This window comes from Pimephales promelas, chromosome 24 (assembly GCF_988280905.1).
Source record: "Pimephales promelas chromosome 24, fPimPro1.hap1.1, whole genome shotgun sequence".
Lineage (NCBI taxonomy): Eukaryota > Metazoa > Chordata > Actinopteri > Cypriniformes > Leuciscidae > Pimephales > Pimephales promelas.
The window spans coordinates 17,849,529-17,874,685 of NC_142792.1; the positions used below are offsets into that span (position 1 = coordinate 17,849,529).

Below are 25,157 nucleotides of genomic sequence, written 5' to 3' on the forward strand. Positions count from 1 at the left end.
ACTCTCAGAAAAAAAGGTACAAAAGCTGTCACTGGGGCTGTACCTTTTCAAAAGGTACACTTTTGTATCCAAAGGCTGCATATTGGTACCTTAGTGGTACATATTAGCACCTAAAATGTACATATTAGCTCATGGAATTGACATATTAGCACCTAAAATGTACATATTAACACCTAAAATTGACATATTACCACCTAAAATGTACATATTAACCCAATGAAATGGACATATTAGCACCTAAAATGTACACAGCACCTAAAATGTACATATTACCACCTAAAATGGACATATTAGCTCATGAACTGTAGATATTATCACCTAAAATGTACATATTAGGACCTAAAATGTACATATTATCACCTAAAATGTACATACAATCACCTAAAATGTACATATTAGCACCTAAAATGTACATATTAGCACCTAAAATGGACAAAAGTTTACCTTTTGAAAAGGTACAGCCCCAGTGACAGCTTTTGTACCTTTTTTTCTGAGAGTGTATGAATATCCTACTATAATCCATAGCTCAAGAAAAAGATCTGTGAGAATCTGTAGCTGTGTGACAGAGAATATTTACACTTTTAAATGGAAGCAATTGTTTTTCTTTCTCTGTGGCTTTTGGAGAGTTGTGGCATTTTTTTTTAATGAGATCTCCCTTGGCAGCTGAGCTCCCACAGTCAAACTGCAGAGCTTTGCACTTGGAAATGATGCTCTCTTGAGACCTCTTAGCAGATTCTCTCTCTCTATCTATGTGTGTGTGTGCAGTACAGTCCAGTATATATGAGGTTTCTGAAGTGATGATATGCTAGCCCTATAAATGAGTAAATACATCTATTCTTATATTAGGCCCTGTGTAAACTTAAAGGTGCCGTATGTAAGTTTTTGACTAAACATACCAAAATATGTTTGCAGATATTTTATATCTGAAGCATAAAATCTTAAGGAAGTTTTAAAGTTAAGTCTTTACTTGGCATTTAACGTTCGGAAAGTAGAAAAAGACAACAAACAAAGAAACATAAACTTCATCACAGAGTAAATAAATAAAAAGAAACGTGAGTATTAGATGACAAATTAAACTTAGAAATATAGTGAGCGTTATCAGTAACCCTACTGAATTTCGTTTTATATTCAAGTTTTTTTTTGCCAGTTACTCAATATTTTGACACTGTATACCGACAGTATGAGTACTTCGTCAGGGTAAATCGGCCGCCAAACAAACGCGAGCAATCACTTGAGGCGGACAAGATGGAAGAGTCCCTAGTCACCATGATAGCCAATGCAATGGTTAAAAACAGCAGCGGTTCATTGAAGCTCTGCAAGACAGACTGGATAACATTCAGTTGGAGCTTTCCAGTTGTTCTAATGGAGTCGAAACTGCGTGATCGCTACTCCAGTCTCAGCAGCCGGGATCGTAAAATTGAGAAAAAACTATCACAAATGTGCCGCCAGATTGACAACCTTCTAGGAAAAGATGGCTAATTTGGAAGACCACAGCCGCAGGTATAACGTTCGTATTATGAATCTCGCTGAAAGCATGGAAGCCACGAATCTCACGGCATGTGTCTCGGGATCTTTACCTCTATGGTTTCCTTCATTGGGAAAAACTCTGGCAGGCCTCGTATGGTCATTATAAAGATGCTACATCATACTGATCGTAATTCAATTATCCGTGCATCCAGGAAATCTCCTGCCAAGGTGGATGGCAAAGACTTATGAAACTTTTCTTGTTGAAGTTAACGCGAGGTTCGCCTCAGGACATTTTCAAGTACCCTCTGTGGAGTGGTTTGGCCATGCAGGAGAGCGAGGAAGGGTAAAGTGACATTACTTAAACACCGTCTTAGAAGATTTCTTCCTCGTTCCCTATCATAAATCCTTATTATCATCTAACGTGGGCAAAATGTCCCAATTTGCCTTTCATTGTAAGCTATTCTGGGGTGCGTTTTCCGAAAGCATCGTTAGCCAACTATGGTCGCAAGTTCCGTCGTTATCAGCATAGTTTAACGAGTCAGTGTTTCCGGAAACCATCGTTCCAACGAACATTCGCAAACAGCATCGCAAAGTTGTGTGGTTTGAACGACAGCTCTCGACCTGTGGTTAGAGGCATCGTTTCTATTTTGCATTACATTTGGAGGTAATAAATTCTTATATTTAGCAAAATAAGCCAGCTGACATTCAGCACAACCGGTGCCTTTTATTTAGAATACATACAAATGGAATTTACGTCTTTTAGTTTGTCAAAAGATTTGAAGTAACGTGTTTGAAGAGTGCGCATAATGTGCGAAACGTGCTCTATTATGTAAGAACGAGCCAAATATTGAGTCTGGTAATATAAGCAAAATAACTATAGTACAATTAGAAATAGTCCTTAGATGCCATGTCTGTAATTTATGTTAACAAATCTAGCGTTAATTGGATCTCAAACAGTTTCATTAAAAGTAGTAGTTATGACTCCACTACGTGCGAAACCAACGTGGTTGAACGATACTTTGCGACAATGGGTTTCGGGAAACAGTCGCAACTAGCTAGTTGATTTCTTCAATGATGCATCGTACTATGGTAGTGAATCAGCGAACTACGCCGTTGTACGGGAAACACAACCCAGTTCGTTTCGTTTATTGCTAGTTTTGGTAATGAACATGTTAATATGGGTGTGGAGCAGTAACATTGTGCCTGCCGCCCTTCTCGGCGTCACGTTGTCCAATAGGTGGTTATTGATTCACCCAATTGTTTTTTTCTTTAGTTATTATTAATATTAATAATTTTTACTATTATTATTTATTCATCGTTTTTGTTTTTTGACACTCTGTTAGTCAATCTTTTTTTGTGGGAAATTGGGTGTTCTTCTGGGTTATGGTGACCTAGTTGGGTGGATTTTTCTCCCTTTGTAGTGTTATATGTCTGTTGTGTAATCTGTTTATTTTATTTTATTTTTTTGGGTACAGAAACACTTCACATAGTCGGCTGGAATGTTAATAGGCTGAATAACCTCATTAAACGTACCGCTTGTTTAGACACCAGGTTGATCTGGCCTTTATCCAAGAGTCACATTTGAGGATATCAGATTTGAGATTATCTTGATCGTTCTTCTGTACAGAATTACCCAATGCAATCTATGTCATCTGTTGATTTATGCAAATGTGTGAAGGATCTTGCATTTTTCTTGGTCCTTGCCTAATTGATGTATATTGCATTTTTCATCCTACTAAGAAACAGTTCACCTTCTACACTATTAGACATATTATTATTCTAGACTGGATTATATTCTTATATCTCATGCTTCATATTTAGAAAATACACAGTGTTGATATAAAGGCACGCCCTTTATCTGATCATAGTGTTGTTTCAGCTAAAATCTCTCATCTCTGCACCCTCTAGGGTATCACAATGCCGTTTTAATACAACACTGTTGCAGAACGAAGATTTCTGTGCAATGCTCAAAGAACATTTGAGTTGGTTTATAGAGATAAATGCTGATTTCCCTGATTTCTCTGGGACGCTAAGAGTTGTATACGGACTTCCTCTATTTATTTTGCATCCCATTTAAATACATTTAGATTGAAAGAAATAGGCATTCTTGAATCCAAAATAAATAGACTAAAGAATCGTCTACAAATGTCCAATTCTGAGGATGTTCGGCAAGAACTACTACAAGAACTCTACAAGAACCTATTATTTTAATGGTGCTAAGCCAAGTCATATTTTAGCATTTTAGCACTTAGAAAAAATATTCAAATATTATGGCAATTCAATCTCCTAATGGTTTTATAAGCGAACCGTAAGGCATAAATAAATAATTTAAAGAATTTTATCAGATTCTATATACAGGTAGGTCAGGTTTGATTTGATCAGTTGTCTCAGACTCTGAGTGATAACCTTTTTTCAGGATTTGACCCCTGACATGTCTCTCTGAAGCTGAGGTGACATCCTTGAACACTCCAATTTCTTTGAATGAGTTAAAGGATGCTCTTACACTTATGAAAAGGGGAAAGTCTCCCGGATGGGATGGAATCTCTTCTGAATTCTACCTTTCTTTCTGGGATCAGCGGGGACAGCCTTTGTTTAATATGATTCATCATTCCATTCGAGTGGGGTTTTTTAACAATTCAAGAAGTCAAGAAGAATGTTACGTTTTGTTCAGAGAATGCACAAGTCTTCCATCTAGTAAAGAAATAACTTCACATTGATATTTTTAGAGCATTTGGGAGCTTTATTATTTTCCTGTAGAACCATGAAAAGGTCAAAAACTCCCTAGAAAGCTTTGCAATGCTCTGGAAATCCATCAATCCCTGGTTCTTATACATTTTTTTTTCTTCCCAACATCTCCACATAAGCTTGATTTTTTTTTTTTTGCAAGAGTGTAGGGTTAGTATTAAAATGTCAGTCAAAGAAAACAGTTTTTAAAAATAATTTGTGTAAAAAAAAAATGACTGAATGCTTTTTGTATACCTCATTGGTTTCATAGCTGAATAGTGCATACTCTTCCACTACAAACCTACAGGTTTTACACATTTTTAATTATTTTATATAAATGTAATACATTCCATCTCAATACCAATTTACACATAAATAACCTGGAACATGTACAAAGTAAAGCAGGGTGTTTTAAAAATTCATTAGTATTAGAAAACAGCAGAGAAAAAGCCAGATCCAAGTGTGCACTTATTTTAAATTACATCTTGTAGACTAGCGATTTACCTCGACAGTTGTTGCTCCTTATCTAATTGCCGTTATATATATCTTCTATCCATGTTTTTGCTGTGGCAGCAGTTTTAGGCTGCTTATGTGTGTGTGTGTTGTTGTTTTTTTGGCAAACTCCTTCGGGTCTGACGCAAATCTCCCTAATTCCCTGCAGTCTTTCTCTTTGTTGTATTAAAAATAAAAAAATAAATGCATTTATCACCTTCGGTAGGCTGCAATAGGCAAAATTTGACAGAAGCAGGCTAATTCTAACTTTCATGCACATTTTTCTGGAGTTAGTAAAGCAAAGTACTGCTGTGTTATGAATTAATTTTGGGCTAAAACAAAATGGTGCACATGGTATTTTTTACTTATACAAAATCGGTAATTAGAGAGTAATAACAACAATATGATGAACATGTAATATGATGTACACAATAAGTGCTCTGGGTGACACTTTATTTTAAAGTGTCCTTGTTACATAAGTTACATGTACTTGCATAGTATAACATAGTAATAACAGTAAATTATTTACATGCAACCAACGCCCAACCAAATTCCAATCCTACCCTAAACCTATAGTAATCCATGTACTCCGTACTTAAATATATAAGAACACTGTAACAATGACACCTTAAAATAAAGCGTAACCATGCACTGTATCAAATTATTAATTTCAAAGTAAAGGATTTTCACAGTGATCTTCTATGTAGTCCTGTGCTACATGTATGTAATGTTATCTTGTATACTTTATAGAGATATAGTTCCCAGAAATACACCTGACAGAGTTGACAGATTTCATATACCCTGTCCAAAAAGACATTCTACTGAGAGCAGCAAGACATTTCATGATTGTTGCTTGCCATGTTATATAAAAATGACCCCAGTGAGATCTTGGGTAGAAGCCAAGGCAGACTGTGCAACATCAACAGTCTTTTGTCAAAGATGTCACTGCGTTTCCCAAAATCATTGTAAGCCTAAGTACATCGTAAAATGATTGCACGAATCATTTTAGACTTACCGGCCATTTCCCAAAAAACATCTTAATTTAAGTAGTAATTGAAAATATTTGTATAACTACGAGTGCTCTGAAGTGAACCCCTAAGTGCTTCGTAAGGAGACTGAGTAATGAGGTTACCTGCGGGACAACCGGCAAATGGGCTTCATGCACAGCTGCATAAAGCCCCAGGATATCTTCCGCACAATATCTGTTATCCCGGACGAGCCCCCAATTTTTACGTTCCGGCTCCAGGAAGTAACAAAATAAAAGGGAACAGAGTCCAAAAATATATTTAAGCAAAATATTTAATTACGTCCAGGGGATAAATAATAAACAAAACAGACTTTCAACATTAAATAAACAAACAAACAAACAATAAATAAAAAAAAAAAACAATATGAAGGTCCAGCTCCTGATGTGAATAGCTATAGGATAGGGATCAGAGCCAGCTTTCACAAAGGCCAGCCATCTTAAATTATGATTCCCAAATTCCAGACAGGTGTAGATCCTTATCTGGCAACCTATAAAAGAAAAGAAAAGACAACAGAACAAACCCAAAACAAACATTGAACCGTAACAAAATATATATGTATATTTGATCACAGACATTGTGGCAAGTTGGCCTAGAAGCATGACTTCATCGGCCATCGACTGATCTGGATTACCATCAATCAATCCGATGAATTGCGGTATATGGTGATGTGTTAAAAAAATACTCCTGTATGTCTGAAATGGCCTGTCTTGATCCTGGAAACTGAATGTTCAACAGCAAGTGGAATCAATGTATAGGTGACTGCTTGTACAACTCTTGACACCTTACTTAGTCAAAGTCCATCACAAACTACCTGAAGGAAACTGCTTGTTGCAAAAAATCTCGGAGCGGCTAAGTGCCTCATCAGCTGAGGCCCTAATGACATTGAGCAATTGACTATTTTTCCTTGTGGCAGATGGTATCCATCAATGACATCCAAATCATCAAGCATATCCAGAGGATTTTGATCCTGCCTAAAGAAGGCATTTCTAATAAAATCCATTGTTGTCTTTCTCTTTGCCTTTCTCTCACTCTCAATTGAAGAACATGGTGTAGTGCAGACATATTTCCTCTGTAAGACTACTGAAGTATGAACTTTATTTACTATCCCAAATTGCTCATAGGAACCATATGATTAAAGGTTTTCAAACTGTGATAATATACACATATAACACACTGCCTATCATCTTTTCATCTGATTGCAGAAGGCCCTACTAAATCCCTGATTTGAGAAATTGTATTGATTAACTCTTTCCTAAATGTATTCTCTGATTGTAAGGTTCATAATGGCCAAAGATTGTCCTTTCAGGAATCTGCAGCTCTAAGGTTTGTAAGGTTCAAAATGGCCAAAGATTGTCCTTTCATAAATGTGTATATATACATTTATATATTGAAGAGTGAAAAGTGTGTGCGTAGGAAGACTAAGGAAGACGAATAAAGCTCCAATAGGTTTAGTATAATAATCCAAACAGGTATAAATCCAAACAGTTAGCGGTGCACACACACAAACTGAAATGCCAAAGATAACGAGGTGCACACACCTGAACAGAATGACAAATCATAGGTAACCATGACAACAAAGGGTAGTGGGAGCTGAAATGAAGGAAAACAGGAACTAATGAATACCAACTTAAAGTCCATTAAAACGAAACTAAGACAAGAAAACTGAATGTTTGTTACATAACGCTCTTCTCACGTAAAAAATTTTTTTTCAAAGTTGTTTCTATTCCATTAGACCAGTGCTTCCCAAACTTGATCTTGGAGTACCCCCAACAACACACATTTTGGATGTATCCCTTATCAGATGATTCTTAAGGTCGTCCTCGAGTGCATTCGGGTATACCTTCCACGTTGGTGCTCGTCGAGAGTAGATTGACCAGCAGTCAGTCATTCCAAGATACGCCAAAGATATGCCTGAGGATTCCCAGGTGAACGTTCAACAGTGATCCCTTGGTGGTGAGCGGCTTGGTCGGTCTTATCGATGTTGATCTTCAGGCTGAGAGGTTCAACGAATCTGGCAACATCATAAAAGGTGTCAGTTGCCTCAGCTCCCATCCTGTCCAATATGGCGCTCTCATCTACAAACACCAAGGGTCCGTTTCCCGAAAGCATCGTTAGCCAACCATGGTCGCAAGTTCCGTCGTTACCAATAGAGTTCTATGGAAATTGCGACCAACTTGCGACCACAGTTGGCTAACGATGCCTTCGGGAAACGCACCCCAGGTCGGTTGTGTAGCCGTCAATGCCTTATTGGACTCTTCACTTGTCCTTGAATGTTTTTCTCATGATCAAGTCGATCACTGCGAATAAGATTGGGGAGGTGACATCTCCTTGACGAACCCCAGTCGAAATCTACCAACTAGCTCAAGAGTTGAATCAGTTATTCACTTTTATTAGTCTACTTATGAGTGAAACTAACGAGTCCGATAATTTCAGATACTGAGTGCTTCCTGACGTCAGAGCTGCAGATTTCATCTTCTGTCGAGACATGGGAGTTCATTTGGTGTGACCATCACAGTGCTTGGATATTTTCTAGCTGAATGTATATTGGTTGTACACTTGTGAATTTGATATTGTCCACTATGGTTTTGGACACCACTATAAGTGGTAAACCCATCAAATAGTGCACTATAAAAGGGTATAGGGGGCTATTTCGGACACAGACATACACAATATCGGGGTGCTTTAGGGCCAGTGTTGGAAAACACTTGTGTTAGATCAATTAGGTTGCTAACAGGTTGCAGTTTATAAAGATTACTGGGTTTCCTGTGGAAACTGGATTCACTCCCTCTTTATTTTTTTTCCTGATTGATATCATATTGCATACCACAGAGAGTTAACATGCTGATGTCATGTTGTACTTCATGATAGCAGATACAGTAATTTGGTGGTGGTTTGAAAAAAAAATCAATACATGAAAGGCCAGAAAAGGCTTGTACAACTGCTATTTAAGTCATCCAGAAACACGGTCAACTAGTAGGCCACATGTCTGCCCCAGCAAACACAGAATGTTCCCCTAACGTTCCCAAATGGTCCCATGAGGTTATTTTTTTGGGGAACCAAACAAGAACGTAATAGAACGTTCCATGTAGGTTTTTTGGTAACGCTTCCTTTTACAGTACAGTACAGTGTACTTACCTAGAAAGTACTGGCTAATATAAGGAAAATGTATGGAACAGGGGTAGGTTTAGGGGTAGGTTCAGGGTTAGTACTAGTTATTACCCAGTAATTGTAGTTACTAACATAAGTACATAGTTTTTACATGGGTAACTGGACTGTAAAAGGAAGTGTTACCGTTTTTTTTAGGTTCCATTTTTATAACGTAAGGAGAATGTTCCAGGAGCGTACCCTTAACCTTAAGGGAAAGTTCTAGGAACGTTCTGGGAACCAAAAAATAACATTCCCAGAACGTTCCCAGAACTTAAATTTGTTTGCTGGATGTGCAGGTTTAATTGTCTTTAGCTGTTTCTAATAATTCCAACACTGTGTCGACTGAAAATACAACAGTGATAAGGAAGTCTGTGGAGCTGGAGATGATGCAGATAAGACTTTTGATAAATGGTGAAAAAAATAGACCTTTCCAGACCTTTACAGTTTGTAACGACCTCTGGGCATCACTTGATTAGTATCAGTGACATCTGCATTCATTTCATAATGCAAACACTCCAGATAAAATATGACCGCCTTAAATGTCTTCAGCTCCAGGTTCATGTTATTTTCACTTTCACATAATTCCAACATTAATGTACAAAGAACGTACTTACTGTAGAAATGCACCTTCAGTCATGATCCACAATGTTCATCAAGTGGCAAATCTGTTGATCCAAACAGTACTCTGTAAATTTACAATACAATGGCTAAGTGGGTTGAACTGTTGCCTAATGAAAGAAGGTCCCTAGTCAGGGCTGAGCTATAAGACCTTGGGATTTCTCCCCGGCATGCAGGATAGGTGAATTATAGACACTAACCATTGCCTCTGGGTCTAAATGAATTTATGTGTTAGCCCTTTGATGAACTCACCATCCATCCAGGGTGTTTCCTTGATTTCCGCCTTATACGCTGGGATAGGCTTCATCATCCCCGCTACACGACATAGAACAGCAGTTTGGAAAATGGATGGATGTCTGATGTCTGTACAATAGTACTATTTCTGTATCTAAAACGCTATCATGCATACTCTACATTCATGCTTCTGCAATGCAGTATCCAAGCACATTTTGAGCATTCTGAAGCTGCACGATGAAAAGCAAAAATGAGGAGATAGTAAAGTATCTGTCTTCCTGCAAATGAGCTTTAAGAAGTGTTCTGCTTTTGATGCAGAAACAGTATATTCGGGTTTCAATTTCTATTTCTGCTACGTCAAAATGGATGGGGGAAGATCAAATTAGTATTAATGTTTAGTGCAGTCCTTAATATGCAAAGCATAATTATGGACAAGCTTTTAGAGAAGATTTTCCAGTGTTTTTCTGCCAGTAATTTTTCACGTTTTTTTTTCTCTTGGGACTGCTACAGCAACACTATCTATCATGGGAATAATACGTTTAACTCAATAGGTTTTTCACATTTTCCAAAATGAGTCTCACAGGCATATATCGCTGTAGAGAAGAACCACATTTCAGAAAACTCGTTTTATACATAAAAGGTAATCGATGGGAAGATTTTCTGATTCGTTTATGATCTGAGTCCTATCAGTGGAAAGATATCAGGTCAGACAGGATGGATGGGTAACAATTTACAATACGGGTGGACTAATATGCATTAATTCATGTTTAACTAATGCACAGATAATATTGAGTTAATGTATAACTCATGACGAACTAAACCATTAATTAATGATTACTGCATCAGCAACTAATAAAGAGTCTATATGATTAATAGATTAAGTACTACATGAATTGCTATTAATTCAATGTGTCATTGTGTTCCTTAATAACATATTTTATTAACTAATAGTGTAAATTAATGTGTTAATTACCACAATTAGTAAAAGCTATGCACTTCAACTTCCAGTTGTCTGCTTTAATTAATCATTAGCTAATGATTTGCAAAAGTAACATTATGTTATGACTTTACTTGTTGGGGCACATCATTATTAACTAGTCTTTTAGTAATTGTAGTGATATGCACATGAATTTGCACTAACAATTAAGTAATTAGTCATGTATTAATGCATATTAGTGTACCTGTCATATTAACATTCTGGCTCATTCTGGTAATTAACATATTAATTGACAATATTAGTTAAAAAATGAGTTATTCTTGAAATAATCCACAATTACATATTTAATGTATGAACTAATACATGAACCTTACAGACTCTTAGTTAGTTCCTAATGTGGTAATCATTAATGAATAGCTTAGATAATCATTAGTTACACATTAACTAAGCATGAATTACCACAATGCTTATTAGTGCACCCGTATTGGGTGTTACTGATGGATGTTACTTTAAAGTCTTTCTCTCCTGTTCTTCTATCTCTCTGAGGAGAAATATAAGGAACACATGGTCTGTGAGTGGAAAACAATTGAAAAGCTTTTAGATTCTCAATAAAAAACATAATGCTTTGTTATTTTTTGCTCCCTTTTGCATTTCATTGTTAAACAGCATTCATGTTTAAATTGTATTTTCTCTTCATGAGATATACTTTCTGTATAATTGTATTCTCTGAAGTTGTGTTCACAAAAAAAAATAAACTGATAAAAGCATAACGGTGATACAAACCCATAGTCTGAAATGGATTTGCCCCACTGTATTTGGTAAATTGGTAAACGGGGTTTGATACGGAGATAGGCTTTTTAGCTACACTGTGAGAGGAGAAAGCTTGGGCTTTTTACATAATAGGGAGTGTTACATATTTGTCGCTTTCTTCATACTACTTAATATTTCTTCATACTGAGAAAATGGCTGCAGAAAATTCACTCAACCATTCATATATTTGTTTACATCTGTTCGGTGCTGAGGGAACTGACTAGCAGCGACTACCTTAGGATATACAGTATTGAGGGGAAAAATATTTTTTCTTCACTAAGTAGGGTGGAATGGAGTAAAAAAGTGACTTTAAATTCATATACAGTATGAAAGTGATGTTAATTATGGACTACATTAGAAATACAAAGGTAAATAATGGAATGCCTGTCAATGTTTATGCTTTTAAGATACGTATGTGATCTTTGCGTGTGTAAATACACTATTGTCCACTCCATTTCAGCTTTGTTTCTCATTTTGAAAGGATATTCTTCAGCAGGATTATATAGAGAGAGAGCAGTGAACAGATTGTCTTACTGCTCTTGGATATTTATTTCCCTGTAGAAATGTGTTACTCTCTCTCTGTTTCCCTGTGCACCCGCTCTATGTACAAATTGACAGCCGTTTCTCTTTCTGAAACCTCCAGTTGGCAGCTCAGAATAATAAACATGCAAACATGGGTGGAAGTAAAAATGTGTTTCGCTTTCGTACAAACCAGTTTTATGGAATAACCATTTCCGTGGTTACAAATTAGTCAATGTAGAGTGCGGCTTCAGTTGTATTTCTGAGACTAGGAACGGAAACATTTTTGCCTTCTGTCATCTAATGTTCATGTAATTGCAAACATGTAAGAAACAAGATATATTAGCAATTGCATAAGAAAGATATCATAAAAGTAGTCCACTCATAAAGTTGAGTCCATAAGCTTTCACATGTCTGCTTAATACTTTGCTTTTTCGTACACTCTCCCTCTCACAAATTCTGTGTGTTCCTTCATTTTGATAGCTGTGTGGTGGATGAGATGGATTTCTCTGGGATGGAGTTGGATGAGGCTCTGAGGAAGTTTCAGGCTCATATTCGTGTGCAGGGTGAAGCGCAGAAAGTGGAGAGACTGATAGAGGCATTCAGGTGAGACTCCCGACATTGTTACACTCTCTTGCACACACACATAAACGCTCTCCATGTGTGAGGGGAAGATAAGTGTAGAGGCTGATGTGATACCTGTGCTTATGAACTTTTTTACATCCCCGTAGCACTAAAGGATACAAATGCAAGCTGAATGTTCTCCATAAATCAATCGCATTTTTAAGGAATATGGTGATATGTCGGTGTGGTAGATTTTTCCCTAAACCTAATTACGTATCTGGGTCTCGTCTACTATCAACCTCAGCTGAGTTCCCTAACTCTAACCTGCTCCCCTAACTAACTTACTTGCTTCCCTATCTATCCTGCTGCACAGCAGTAAGAAACAGACAGACTTCAGCAAATGTCCTCTAAATGCTTTAATCAAGGATGAGAGAGAGTTCTCGACTTTTCCTCCTAGATCTCCCCCCAAGAAGAAGCATTAAAGCAACGCCAAGCAACTTTCCCTCTGCGGTCACCCTACAGGTTAGAAGCGGAATTGTCCAGTAACGCTGTGGTAAATAATTTAGCTTACCGCAGCCAAATTCGTTGTTTATCCAGCACCGGTAGACTATTGTAACACTAGTTGTAAAGCAAGTCAAATTTGTAGTTTTCTTATGTCTCATTAGAACTACAGAAATGTGACCTGATCTGGCAATCTTACATTACGTGGTTATAGCAGATGTACTGTAGGACCGCAAAGAGAATCCAGAAGTGCCTTTCACCCTGTTACGACTTAATGAACCAATGAAACGATTTTGGAATCGTTATTTTAAGGTAAAAAAATCATACTTAGTGTTGCATAAAGCATGGCCGGAGGATACAAATTCCATTGATAATACCACCCGTAAAACACAAATAGGTTACAAAAGTTATATAGAATAAGGAGGTATGGCAAAAATGACATAACATAATTTCCCCACTTTTTGGTTAACACAGTGTCATCCCAAAACGTCAACTAACTGACGCTTTTGACCATACGTCAACATCCGCCGTTTTAGGGTACCCTTTAACGTCAGATCCTGGGGCGTCATCCAATTGCCGCTTTACCTTTAACGTCAGTTAGATGACGCGGGTAGGTTTAGGTCTGGGGTAGGGTTATGATTACATAGTCATCTAACCGACGCTTAAGGGTACCCTAAAATGGCGGATGTTGACGTATGGTCAAAAGCGTCAGTTAGTTGACGTCTTGGGATGAGACTGCGCTGTTTTGGTTTTCATATGCAGACCCTTCTGTTACCAGCCAGAACCAAACTCTGAATTTTACATCAAGAGAAAAAAAAAATGAGGCACACACAATTCGTTCAAGCACCAAAGTGTATAACAGATTGATAAAGCTTACAAAATCGAAATAAACCCAGTGTGTGTGTGTTTTCAAATGAAGGCAAATAGTTTTCAGTCCAGCATGCTGATGCAAAGTTTGAATCCGTCTCACCGATAAGGCAGATAAAGTCTGTGAGCAGCTTTGTGAAGACTATGTCTGTTTTAAATCCTCAAAGGTGAGTCATCCAATCCAAAAAACGCCAAGCTCCACAATGAGACTGATAAAAAAAAATCTACAAACATATTTCAGTCCCAGAAAGTAGTCCAGACTTGTTGTGCTATGCGAGGTCACCCTCTGAATCTCGCGAGAGTTAAAGACCTATACACGTAAAAACAAAACCCCATGAAGACATTATAATGACTACCAATACATAGGTCAGTCACAATATAAATAATCTACCCCTTATGAGGCTTTGCTACAATCACAACTGCTGTAATAGTTACTTTCTGTTAAAGGGACACTCCACTCCATCCATTTGCATTAAGCTTTCCATTGTTAGAAATCCAGTCATACTGCACCATTGAATCCACATACCGCTCATCTGTAATCACGCCACCGGCCTTGTGCCGTTCTCCCACGGCCTTCACTCGTCCCGCTTGCAACAGTAAACGCAAAAGCCGTATCCCGGAAATTTTGGGCAATCTCAAAACACATTTTCAGGTAGTAGCCTAGACTTGTTGTTTACCTGCTGCGCTGTTACCGGTAGGCGTGGCCTAAGCAAGTGCACCTAAGCAAGTGCATTCTGGGAGTTGTTGTCTTTCATCCACATATTCCAAAAATACATTTTCTGGCTTTTCTCAGTCTAGAAAGCTATAAATTCAAAAACAATTTCACATTTATTCCACATAAATTACCCATTTTAAATAGACATTCATCTTTCCAGAGGTGGAGTGACCCTTTAAGATTGGAAAGCAATTGCGAATCATGAAACATTATGGGAAGTTTATATATGCCGTGTAACATATTGTTTTAATTGAGCTATTTATGCTAAAAGTATTAAGGTTAACACTTAAATATTAATATCCCTTAACAATGTATACAATTAACCTTAACCCATATTTCAAATTAGCTTTTATTTTATTTCATTTCTTTAATTTTAGTCATTTCGCTATGTGCCTTTGCCATGGCAACATTTTACATTTTTATTTTCAAGCTAATAAAATGATATTGTATTTCATCTGTATTTCAATTAACACAACTGTTAATTGTTTTAGTTGTAGTTAGTTTAACAATAACAACACTCTATATGTGGTATCACTTTGATCTGTGCAAGTGTAGAAAGTTTCTCTTTTAAGACAGATGGTAGCATGGGTTTCCTTGACGATGATCTGATAATCCAAATAATCATCTTGCTAGAACAATTACTTTCCATTCATACGCAGCAGAGGCTCTTATTGCAATTTTGAATCCTATTGCAGTTGCAGCTATGAACGCTTCTGGGGTGATAGCCAAATATGCTTTTGTTTCCAGCACTGGAAATAACAAGTCTGCTGATGATCCTTATGCTGTGTGTGCGAGAGTGTTGCACACGTATGCATCTGTCTGCGAGACACTGGTTTATAAATAACTGTGGTTGCATAACACAATCCAGCCTGTTCCCGGCTGTCTCTCCTGGATGGCCTTTGATATTTCCCAAATCTATTTAAAAAAAAGAGAGAGAGAGAAGGGGTAAATGGATGTAAAGTATAACCTTTACTAACAACAATACGACTTTTTAATGAATAAAAGGCATTTGTCATGATTACTGTCTGTGTTCCCTTGTTCTTTTCCATGTTTGGTAGTCCCCCATCATGTTTAATGTCTAGTAGTCTCCCCAGGTGTCTCTGATTAACCACGCCCCCTTTGTTGCCTGTGTAGTTAAAGGGTTAGTTCACCCAAAAATGAAAATTCTGTCAGTATTTACTCACCCTCACGTTGTTTCAACCCCATAAGACCTTCGTTCATCTTCGGAACACAAATTGAGATATTTAAGATATTAAGATCGCCCCTGCATACTAGTCCATAGGCTTCTTGAGGGAATGACACTTGCTGGCATCGAAAAGTCATCAAAGACATCGTTAAAATAGTCCAAGTGACTACAGTGGCTCAATTTTAACTTTATCAAACGACGAAAATACTTTTTGTGCACTTAACAAATCCCTGATCCATCCATTGATACCCTGATGATGCTGTAAGAAGTTTTTCAACTTTCATTTTTGAAAACATCAGCAAATTGAAGGCACATCACAATGTACATAGATAATTTAATGACTGTATATTTGAATTATATTTCATGTTTCTTCCATCTTGTCGGGTTTAAGCATGTAATAGAACAAGTTATTACATGATAATACATGATACAATCTAAAAGTAACATTATATGAGGTATAATGCATTTGCAAGTTAATTGACTAATTAACTACCACCATTATTGGTAGTAGCCTACATAACACAGCATTAAATAAAAATAACACACAGTAAAACACTTTTAATAACAGATGCAAATTATTTATGACTGTAAAAGCTAAGCAGCAGAAGGATCCATTTACACAAATGTTTCAAATAAACTTTGCTGTTGTTTGTCTCTTTATTGCTTCCTGTTGTTCTCAGTCAGCGTTACTGTATGTGCAACCCAGACGTGGTGCAGCAGTTCCACAATCCTGACACAATCTTCATCCTTGCATTTGCCATCATCCTCCTGAACACGGACATGTACAGTCCCAACATCAAACCTGACCGTAAGATGATGCTGGAAGACTTCATCCGCAACCTAAGAGGTGAGACATAAGGAAGCAAGTTCATTAAAATTGATCAAGGGTCAACCAAATACAAGTCTATTCTTAAAAGTATATTAAAAATCTGCACTTGAAAATATTATAATATTAATGAAGGCCACTTTTTTTATTAAGTGAAATAGAGTTAATATAAAATTGACAATATTGCCTTTTTAATTGATTACAATTGACAATTAAGTATAAGAAAGTATGAAATTCAGTCACTCTTAAGGTCTGTTCACAGACAAATTTTGCGTGCGATATTTGCCAAGACAAATTTTGCGTGCGATATTTGCCGACGTTTAACGCCTCGTGACTAAACAAAGGCCACCAATGTGAGTGTGCACACAGACGCATAAAACGCCACGCGTAACAGCGTCATTTAAAAAAAAAAAAAAACGCCTCGGGTTGTTTTTTTTTAGTTTGACGCGCAACATCAAAAACTATCCAACCAATGAGATTGACCCTTTTGCCCACGTGTTTGGAGCTTCTGAAGTTACAGTAAAACACAACTCTGGGCGCTCAAACACAAAACGGTCTTGCCGAGCACACATACAGAACGGAGAAGAAGATATACGGTAAGTAGCGTCGCCATCTAAACTGCCAGGAAGAAATAAGACGAGGAAGATGCAAGGCAAGATGAATGTAGAGCTGCTGGTCTTGTTGGTGGGGGAACATAAAGAACTATGTGACAAATGAAAGTGCGACTACAAATACAAACATCTTGATAAAAGATAACTGTTATGGAGTGGTATTGCAGAGCAAATGGGCACCATCTAATGTCAGGGATTAAATTTGCATGTTCACTCGGCTCATCGTCAGTGATAATCGCTTGGGTGTGAATACAAAAAACGCGTTGAAAAACGCTGACGAATAACACGCACTGGTGTGTACGGGCCTTTAACGTCAAGGTTTATGTTCTGTGTTATTGTGTTTTTGTTTCTGTGTCTTATGTTTCAGTTCATTTTGACCTTTGTCCTGAGTATTTTGGTTTTGTGAATTAAAGACTGTTTATATTGTCATTGAGTAATTTGTGTTAGATTGTACCATAATAGTGACCCCACCCTCACAGTGAATATAGTAAAATGTATCGCCGATCGCAACATGGATGATCTCTAGAGGAATATGCAGATGAGATCCTGGACCATGACAAGGCTCCCAAATACATTCTTTGGATGCAGAATGGACGACATTATAGGTCAGATGCTGCTTGTGGAGGAGGACCACTTTCCCCTTCTTGACTTCATCAGCTATTCCCTGGGAGTGTGTGGATCCTCACAGTGGCATTCGTTCAGGAAGAGAATCAACTCCGACTCCCTAGAGCCTGTACCATCGAGCCAGACATCTCCCTGCTTGCTCCAGATCAGAAGCCTAAATTCCCAGCCCAGAGAGCCATGGGACTACTGGAAGATCTTCCCCCAAGGATCCAGTGATGACATCTGAGCCTCCCACAGAACCAGGGACTGAGCCTGCCATGGAACAAAAGCTTGAGCCACCTCCAACCACAGAGCAAGAGCTAGCCACCATCCCGGAGCTAGAGCCATTTGCCACATCCACTCCAACAAGGCTGGAAGCCTCCGTTAGGTCCACCCCAGAGTAGTTGCCATTGGGAAAATCCACACTTGAGCTAGTGGATGATCACTGGCTTATATATTTTGAGCCAGAGCCAGCTTCCACCCTTATCCTTGATCCTGAATGCGATATTCCTCAGGCGCCCCCTTAGAAATTGCATCTGGAATCACCTGCCCTACTGGGGACTCTGAGCTCCTCAGCTTCAACTGCACAGCTACCACTCCAGCTCTGCCTCGTGCCCCTTCACCACCAACTTGGTCTGTGAGGCTGATCCCCAGGCTACACCTCAGTACTTTAAGCCCATATCTCCACCTTGACCTATCAGCCCTTCTACTCCTCCTTGGCTCTGTGTTCCCTCAGCTCAGCCATGGTCCGCCATCTCTCGGGCTCGATTCCTCCTTGGTCACTAGCCCAGACTTCCGGACCTCCAGCTGTGCCTCAGCCATCCACCCTTTCAACTCCTCCTTCCTTCTGGGTTCTTCGTTGTCCTCACTCCCTTCAGTTTTGTTCTGCCAGGCCATCGTCTCCGCCTTGGTCCACTTCGGACTTCCAGGCCTGCACTGTTGCCCAAGGCCCTCGTCCTCACGGTTTCACTGGGTTCTCCACCGTGTCCAGCTCCTCCTCCATCTGTCAGCCCCCAGGCTACACTCAGGAGGTCTACCCTTCCTCCCTCCACCTTTGAACTATAGGTTGCATCGCAAGGACACGCCTTGTGGGATTGGGGAATACTGCCAGGTTTATGTTCTGTATTATTGGGTTTTTGTTCTTGTGTCTTTAAGTTCAGATTTACCTTAAATACTCTCCTTGGTACCTGATAAACTCCATCTGTGTCTCGTTTAGTTCTTCCATACCAGTTCTCGTCCATGTTGTGATTGTGAATCATGTATTGTATTGCACCATAACAGTGACAGTAAGTGTATTCTTTTAAAAAGTATGTTAAAGTGTACTTTTTCGCAAGTGTCATTTCTCATGCCTTGCATTTTTCCTGCCTTTCCTTTTGTAAATGCAAATTGTTGTTTACCAATTGGTATAAAGCATATACACACAAACCCTTACACTTTCATTTCATCATAAGTTGGGTCAGGATCATTTCACATGACTAAATGAGTGGGCGAAACCTAATTAAGCATCAAAATATGATGCTGTTGAAAGTGCCCTATGGCACATTAATTTAATGAAAACCTCCCGCCCAGTGACATCAGTTAATCTCACAGTGTAGACTTTCCATTAGAATTTTCCATTACTCTGTGACACACAAAAAAATCTCTGTACATTAGCAGATCTCACTTGGTCCACTCTGCTGCCAATCCCACAATCCCACACATCACTCAGCCATCTCCCATAGGGTAAGGGAACAAAATATATGTATTTCGAATTCAACTTCATCTATTTCCTCATCTGATTTTGCATAACATCCCCTGATGTTTTCGTGACTCCTCAAATCTTCCTATAATTTCATTAGGCAAATCTGTTTTGCTGCATATTATGTTCATAATGCAGATCTAGCTTAGTAGTTAGATGAACCACTTTCTCTTCAGACAAATTCACACAGTTGAAAATGCCTATAAATTTTTACACAGTTGTTTAAAAAAAACATTGACTATTCTTTTAGACTCAGTGTAAACAAATCAACTTGATATAACTTAAACTCTGTTGACAGAACATGCAGATAAGGCGATGAAAAACACCACAGGAATGTTGTGGACAAAGAATGGTATATTACACAGAAATATAATTAGATGCCTAAAAGATGTGTTTATTTTGTTGTGTGTTAAAGGCTGTTGCCTAATGGCAGGATATATAATATTATTATACTTTTTGTTTTTATATAATCAAATTTGATACACTTTGTGTGTTTTTACTTAGGGGTTGATGACGGTGCAGATATTCCACGGGATATGGTTGTTGGAATATATGAGCGTATTCAGCTGAGGGAATTGCGATCGAATGAAGACCATGTCACTTATGTCACCAAGGTGGAGCAAAGCATTGTGGGAATGAAAACGGTGAGTTTTCAGTTTGGGCTTTGCAGGAAATATCCGTATTAGACTGCATCCAAATATTTTCTAGATGACACTTGAATTTTTCACCATTGCTCCAACATAACTGAATATTACAAGTTATTATTTTGATACGCATGCAGTATACCACCATGGGACCATGTTAAAATACGATAGGTGTCCTGCTGTTTCACCTTTACCATCTCTAAATGTTGCATGCATGGAGTGGCTTTAATTCATTGGGCAGCTGGTGATTCATTGCAGCTCATGCCTGTAGCATTGCTGCCATTCCTCATTACTGCAACAGAAGAACTGTGGCATTGAATAACCTCACAGGTTTTTTTCCCCCCTTCATTACCTTACTTCACATTCACCCCTCTCTGTGTTTCCAACAAAGCTGTTTCCCACATGCGACATGTAAAAATAAACCTTTTTTTTTTGCCAGAAGAAACTTCCCTATCATGAAATATTATGATTGTAGAGCATACTCTTATTTTAGAGTAAATTATTTGCCTGTTTCTAAAATGTGTCTGATTTATACTTAAAAAACAATAATTTCAAGGAATATATTAGTTGCTAGTGGGGTATGAAAAAATAAAATATTCTCTGAAAACACTTCTTAATATCTCAGGAAATGAAATTTAGGTTCTGGGAACGTTAGTTTTTGGTTCCCAGAACGTTCCTAGAACTTTCCATTAAGGTTAAGGGAACTTTCCCACAACAGTCTCCTTACGTTATAAAAATGGAACCTAAAAATAACCGACATGGAACGTTCTTGTTTGGTTCCACCCAAAAAAACCTCATTGGACCATCCGGGAATGTTAGGGGAATGTTCTATGTTTGCTATGATCTTATACAGCTTTGCCCCTCAAGTTAATGTACGTTGTTTAAGGATGTTTTCCTCCTGGAGGAGGGAGGAACCAAGTTGAGGATGAAGGCGAGAGTAGCTAGGGCAGGTACGTTGGCAGGCAGGGGAAAGGTAGGAAGAGCCAAGGAGTAAGCCCCAGCAGGAGAGTCAGGATTCAGGCTGACTTAGAGGAAGAACCAGGCAGGACCAGAGGGACAGCTTACTGAGACTGAGCTGGTGGTGTTGGAGACCCAGGCGGAGCCGAAGAGTTGGAGAGATAAGTCAACATCGAAGGATCTTGAAAACAGGGCGGAGCCGTAGAGACGAGTGGCTGAGGTGGAGCCAAAGTGACCGCTGCCTAAGGTGAAGCCAGAGGGAAGAAGAAGCCTGACCCAGCCAAAGGGGTGGAGGGACGAGTCACAGATGAAGGGTTTGGAGGTTCTAGGCGGAGCCAGAGGGTTGGTCAACACGGGACAGACAGATTCTTCAGGAATGGCCCTTTTGCCTGACACGGGACAAGCAGGAAATTCCGTAATGGCCTCATTGACTACGTTTACATGCAGCCAATAACCCGTTCAAAACCGGGATATTAGCAATAACCTGGTCGCGAACGGCCATGTAAACACCGGTAAAAACCCGAATATGCTCATATCCCGGATTTTAAAAACCGGGATATTATACCTGGGGTAACCCGAATTTTTGGTCCTGTAAACGTGTATTGTCATATCCCCATAGTGATTTGTGTTCTGCACATGTTCTATTCGCAAGGAATCTTGGTCTTTTGAGTAGAGAAACTTCTCGGCGCATACAAAAATCCGCGTTTAGTATACCGGAAGTAAACATGGCGAGACACAGCACAGCATACTTTGAGCGAGGTCAGTAACGTTACCAGCATCAAAGCGCAAACAAAGGCAATTGCTATCTGCCCCGAACTATTCATTATCCGTGTGCTGAAGAAGAATCGGAAATGAGACATATTGCGTCTTAAGGTTGTCCGTACGTTTAGACGCTAACCGCGCGTCGGCGTTGACATTGGGATATAGCAATTACATGTATACAGGAGAAACTCTCTCTGCTCACGCATGTAAACGGGTTATTCCTAATGTTTCAGAAACCCGAATAGTGACCTTAACCCGACTATAACTCGAAAATTGGCTGCATGTAAACGTAGTCATTGGCTCACACACCTGGTCAGATATGTTGTTGGGCTCATGCTCCATGTATGCATTGGGTTCAAGCTTGAATTCTGAATTCTCCTCCTCACCAACACTCTTAGAAGAAACGGTTCTATATAGATATATCAGTGCTACGTATTTGGAACCCCTCAAAGGTTCTGTACAATCTTAAAAAGGGGTTCTATATAGAACCCTGAGGTTCCACACTTGGCCAATAGAACCTTTTACCAAAAACATGGTTCTATATAGAACCATTTTGGAGTTTCATATGCAGTTGATGGAACCATTTTTGGTTCTAAATAGAACCATTTCTTCTAAGAGTGAATGGTAAAGGGGAATCTGCAATCCAGTCCATGGCCATCTCTGGGCAGGCATGCCTGGCGTCATCATAGTGGATGAGATGTTGCAGATCCAAAAACCTCCACATGTGTTCCTTGAAGGACAGAGCCCGCTGTGAGAGGACGATCTTTACTGCCGCTAGATCCACTGTGCTGGGTCTGTTCTTCTGTCACACTCACGGTTGGTGCGAAGAAATAATCTAAAAACAGGCAATTGATTTTGAATTCGATGACTTGGCAAAACATGAACAGACAATGAACTGATAGAAACACTTGGCTTAAATATCCAAAAAAGCTAATCAACAGGTGTCCAATGTGACCAATCAAATGAAAAACAATGGAAACAAACTCAACCACATGAAACGGAACCAAAACACGTGCTAAACCCACACAAAACAGATCATCCGTGATAATCATCCTCATTAATTCTGCCCTATTCATCCGTACTGTCTCAAAGATAAAAAGCTATTTTTTCAATAGGTCATTCAAATCTCTCTGTTCAGATTTACGAGCACACCTGCTGCTGTCATTAAAAAAGCCTTTTAATGGCTTTATTGTTTTGTTCTCATAATGTCTGGTAGAGGACACTGCCTTAATCCACAAATGGGTGCAGTAATGCAGTGTGTGTCGTAAGATTAAGTGATCAACTAGAATGAGGATTTTGTTCTCAGAAAACATTCAAATGCTGTAATTGTAGATCTTTTTCTCTGTTTTGAATCAGTAACATGCATGGCACTTTACCACATGTGTGTTTTAAATAATGTTTATTTCTTTACTGGGTTTGCTGCTGATGTTGCTCTGGGCTGTATTTCCCAAAAGCATTGTAAAGACCATGTTCTGGACCATTGGTTTTCCAAAACATATTGAGAAGCCTACCTGGACAGCAATTTTAGGCATCACATATGCCATTGCGACAAAAAAAATACAAAAATACAAAAAATCAACATGTTGACTGCAAAATACTTTTTAACTATGCTCCGTTTTAAAAATTGATTGTAAATCATGCCTTAATGCTCATCATCAGTCAACTGAAACCTTTTTACTAGATAGTATGTTTTAATTCTGGCAAACACGTTCATATCATATTTAAGCCAAGGCCGTGTAGAATGAAATCTTCTGTTGCTAGTCAGTCTTCTGCTATTGAAGATGTTCTCCATTTGCTGCAATGCAGTCTTTTCCTAGTGCTTAGCAACTTAGCGATCATAGAAATCAAGGACTTTTATTTGTTAAAATCATTTCGCATTCACTAACAGCACAACTCTAACTGGCTTACAAAAATGTTTCATTCTCCCATAGCCGGTAGATTTTAAAAAAGAGGTTTTTATTTAGCTTCTGACAACCTTCTTATGTGTCATACATTTAGTGTATATGTAACCTCACTAGGCTTTTTTATTGTATTGTCGTAGCTAATTTGATTTCTGCCGCAGTTTGCGCAGAATTTAACTGACCCAAATGATCGTGTGGAAATGGAGTTCTGTCTGTAATCATACCCTTACTTCTACTGAGAGTTGATAAAAATGTTGCTGACTCTCTCTCTTCCCCTCACATCTTATTCATCACCTCTCTCCTCTTTTCCCAACCTCTCCACAGTTGAGCTTTTCTGGTTTTGCTGTCATTGGGGTTTTTGCAGGTCATGTCCCAAGTTAGCAGAAGGGCAAATATGAAGCGTACCTGCTGATTCTGATGTTGTCCTAGAACTTTTTTGCTGGCTAGGGTGTGAAAGAGCATCAAATGCAATGTAACTGTTTTTCGCCAGGAGAAAAACATTTATATAATATTTATGATTAATGTGGTCAACTTTTTCCAGAATAACAAACTCTGTTTTAAAAAAAAAAAAAAAAAAAAAACTGCCTACAAAGGCATCACTGGCATATCCCCACTATTCCAAAAAGTTGCAAAAAAAAAAAACAAAAAAAAAAAAACTATGAACTAAACTAAAAAAAAATATGCTTATTTATAAGATATTATATCTAATATTATAATATCTAATATATCTACATTTTACAATTTCACCCAGGGTCTGTTTGCTCTTTACTTTAATGCTTTTTAGACCAACCTTTTTGTTGTTAGCTTAGCATATTTTGCTAATCACTTTTCTTGCTAATCTCTTTTCCATTGATTAGCTTAGCGATATGAAAACTCATGTAACAAATTAAGAAATGTCACTCAAGATGCATCTCTTCATTTTAGTAAAGTCATTTTACACGTGTCCACTCAGGTTCTGTCAGTGCCACACAGAAGACTGGTGTGCTGCAGTCGGCTATTCGAAGTGACTGACATCAACAAAGCGCAAAAGCAAGCCGCTCACCAGAGAGAGGTCTTCCTCTTCAACGACCTACTTGTGGTAACTTCAAGACATTTCATTATGTAGAATTTTTCATTTAGTCATTTCTTGTCCCTTATTGATGTTGATCGCTTTTAATCATGAGGATGAAAAAATACAAGACATGTATTCTCCATATATTCATTTGCGTTCACAATTACAATGGAATTCTATATCCAACTTTATGCAATGTACTTGATCTTCCATCAACTCTCCCACAACTTATTTGGTCAAAGCCACAAAGTACAG

General features: G+C 38.4%; 1 protein-coding gene across 3 annotated transcripts in view; it reads left to right on the plus strand.

Moving 5' to 3' along the window:
* The window catches only part of iqsec3a (IQ motif and Sec7 domain ArfGEF 3a), a 130,164-nt gene that overhangs the window by 79,260 nt on the left and 25,747 nt on the right, over positions 1–25,157 (plus strand). For all 3 annotated transcript variants that reach the window (XM_039668611.2, XM_039668612.2, XM_039668613.2), the window contains 4 exons: positions 12,460–12,582; positions 16,490–16,656; positions 20,092–20,231; positions 24,804–24,929. In XM_039668611.2, coding sequence (XP_039524545.2) covers positions 12,460–12,582; positions 16,490–16,656; positions 20,092–20,231; positions 24,804–24,929 — 556 coding nt within the window. The remainder of the gene's footprint in view (positions 1–12,459; positions 12,583–16,489; positions 16,657–20,091; positions 20,232–24,803; positions 24,930–25,157) is intronic.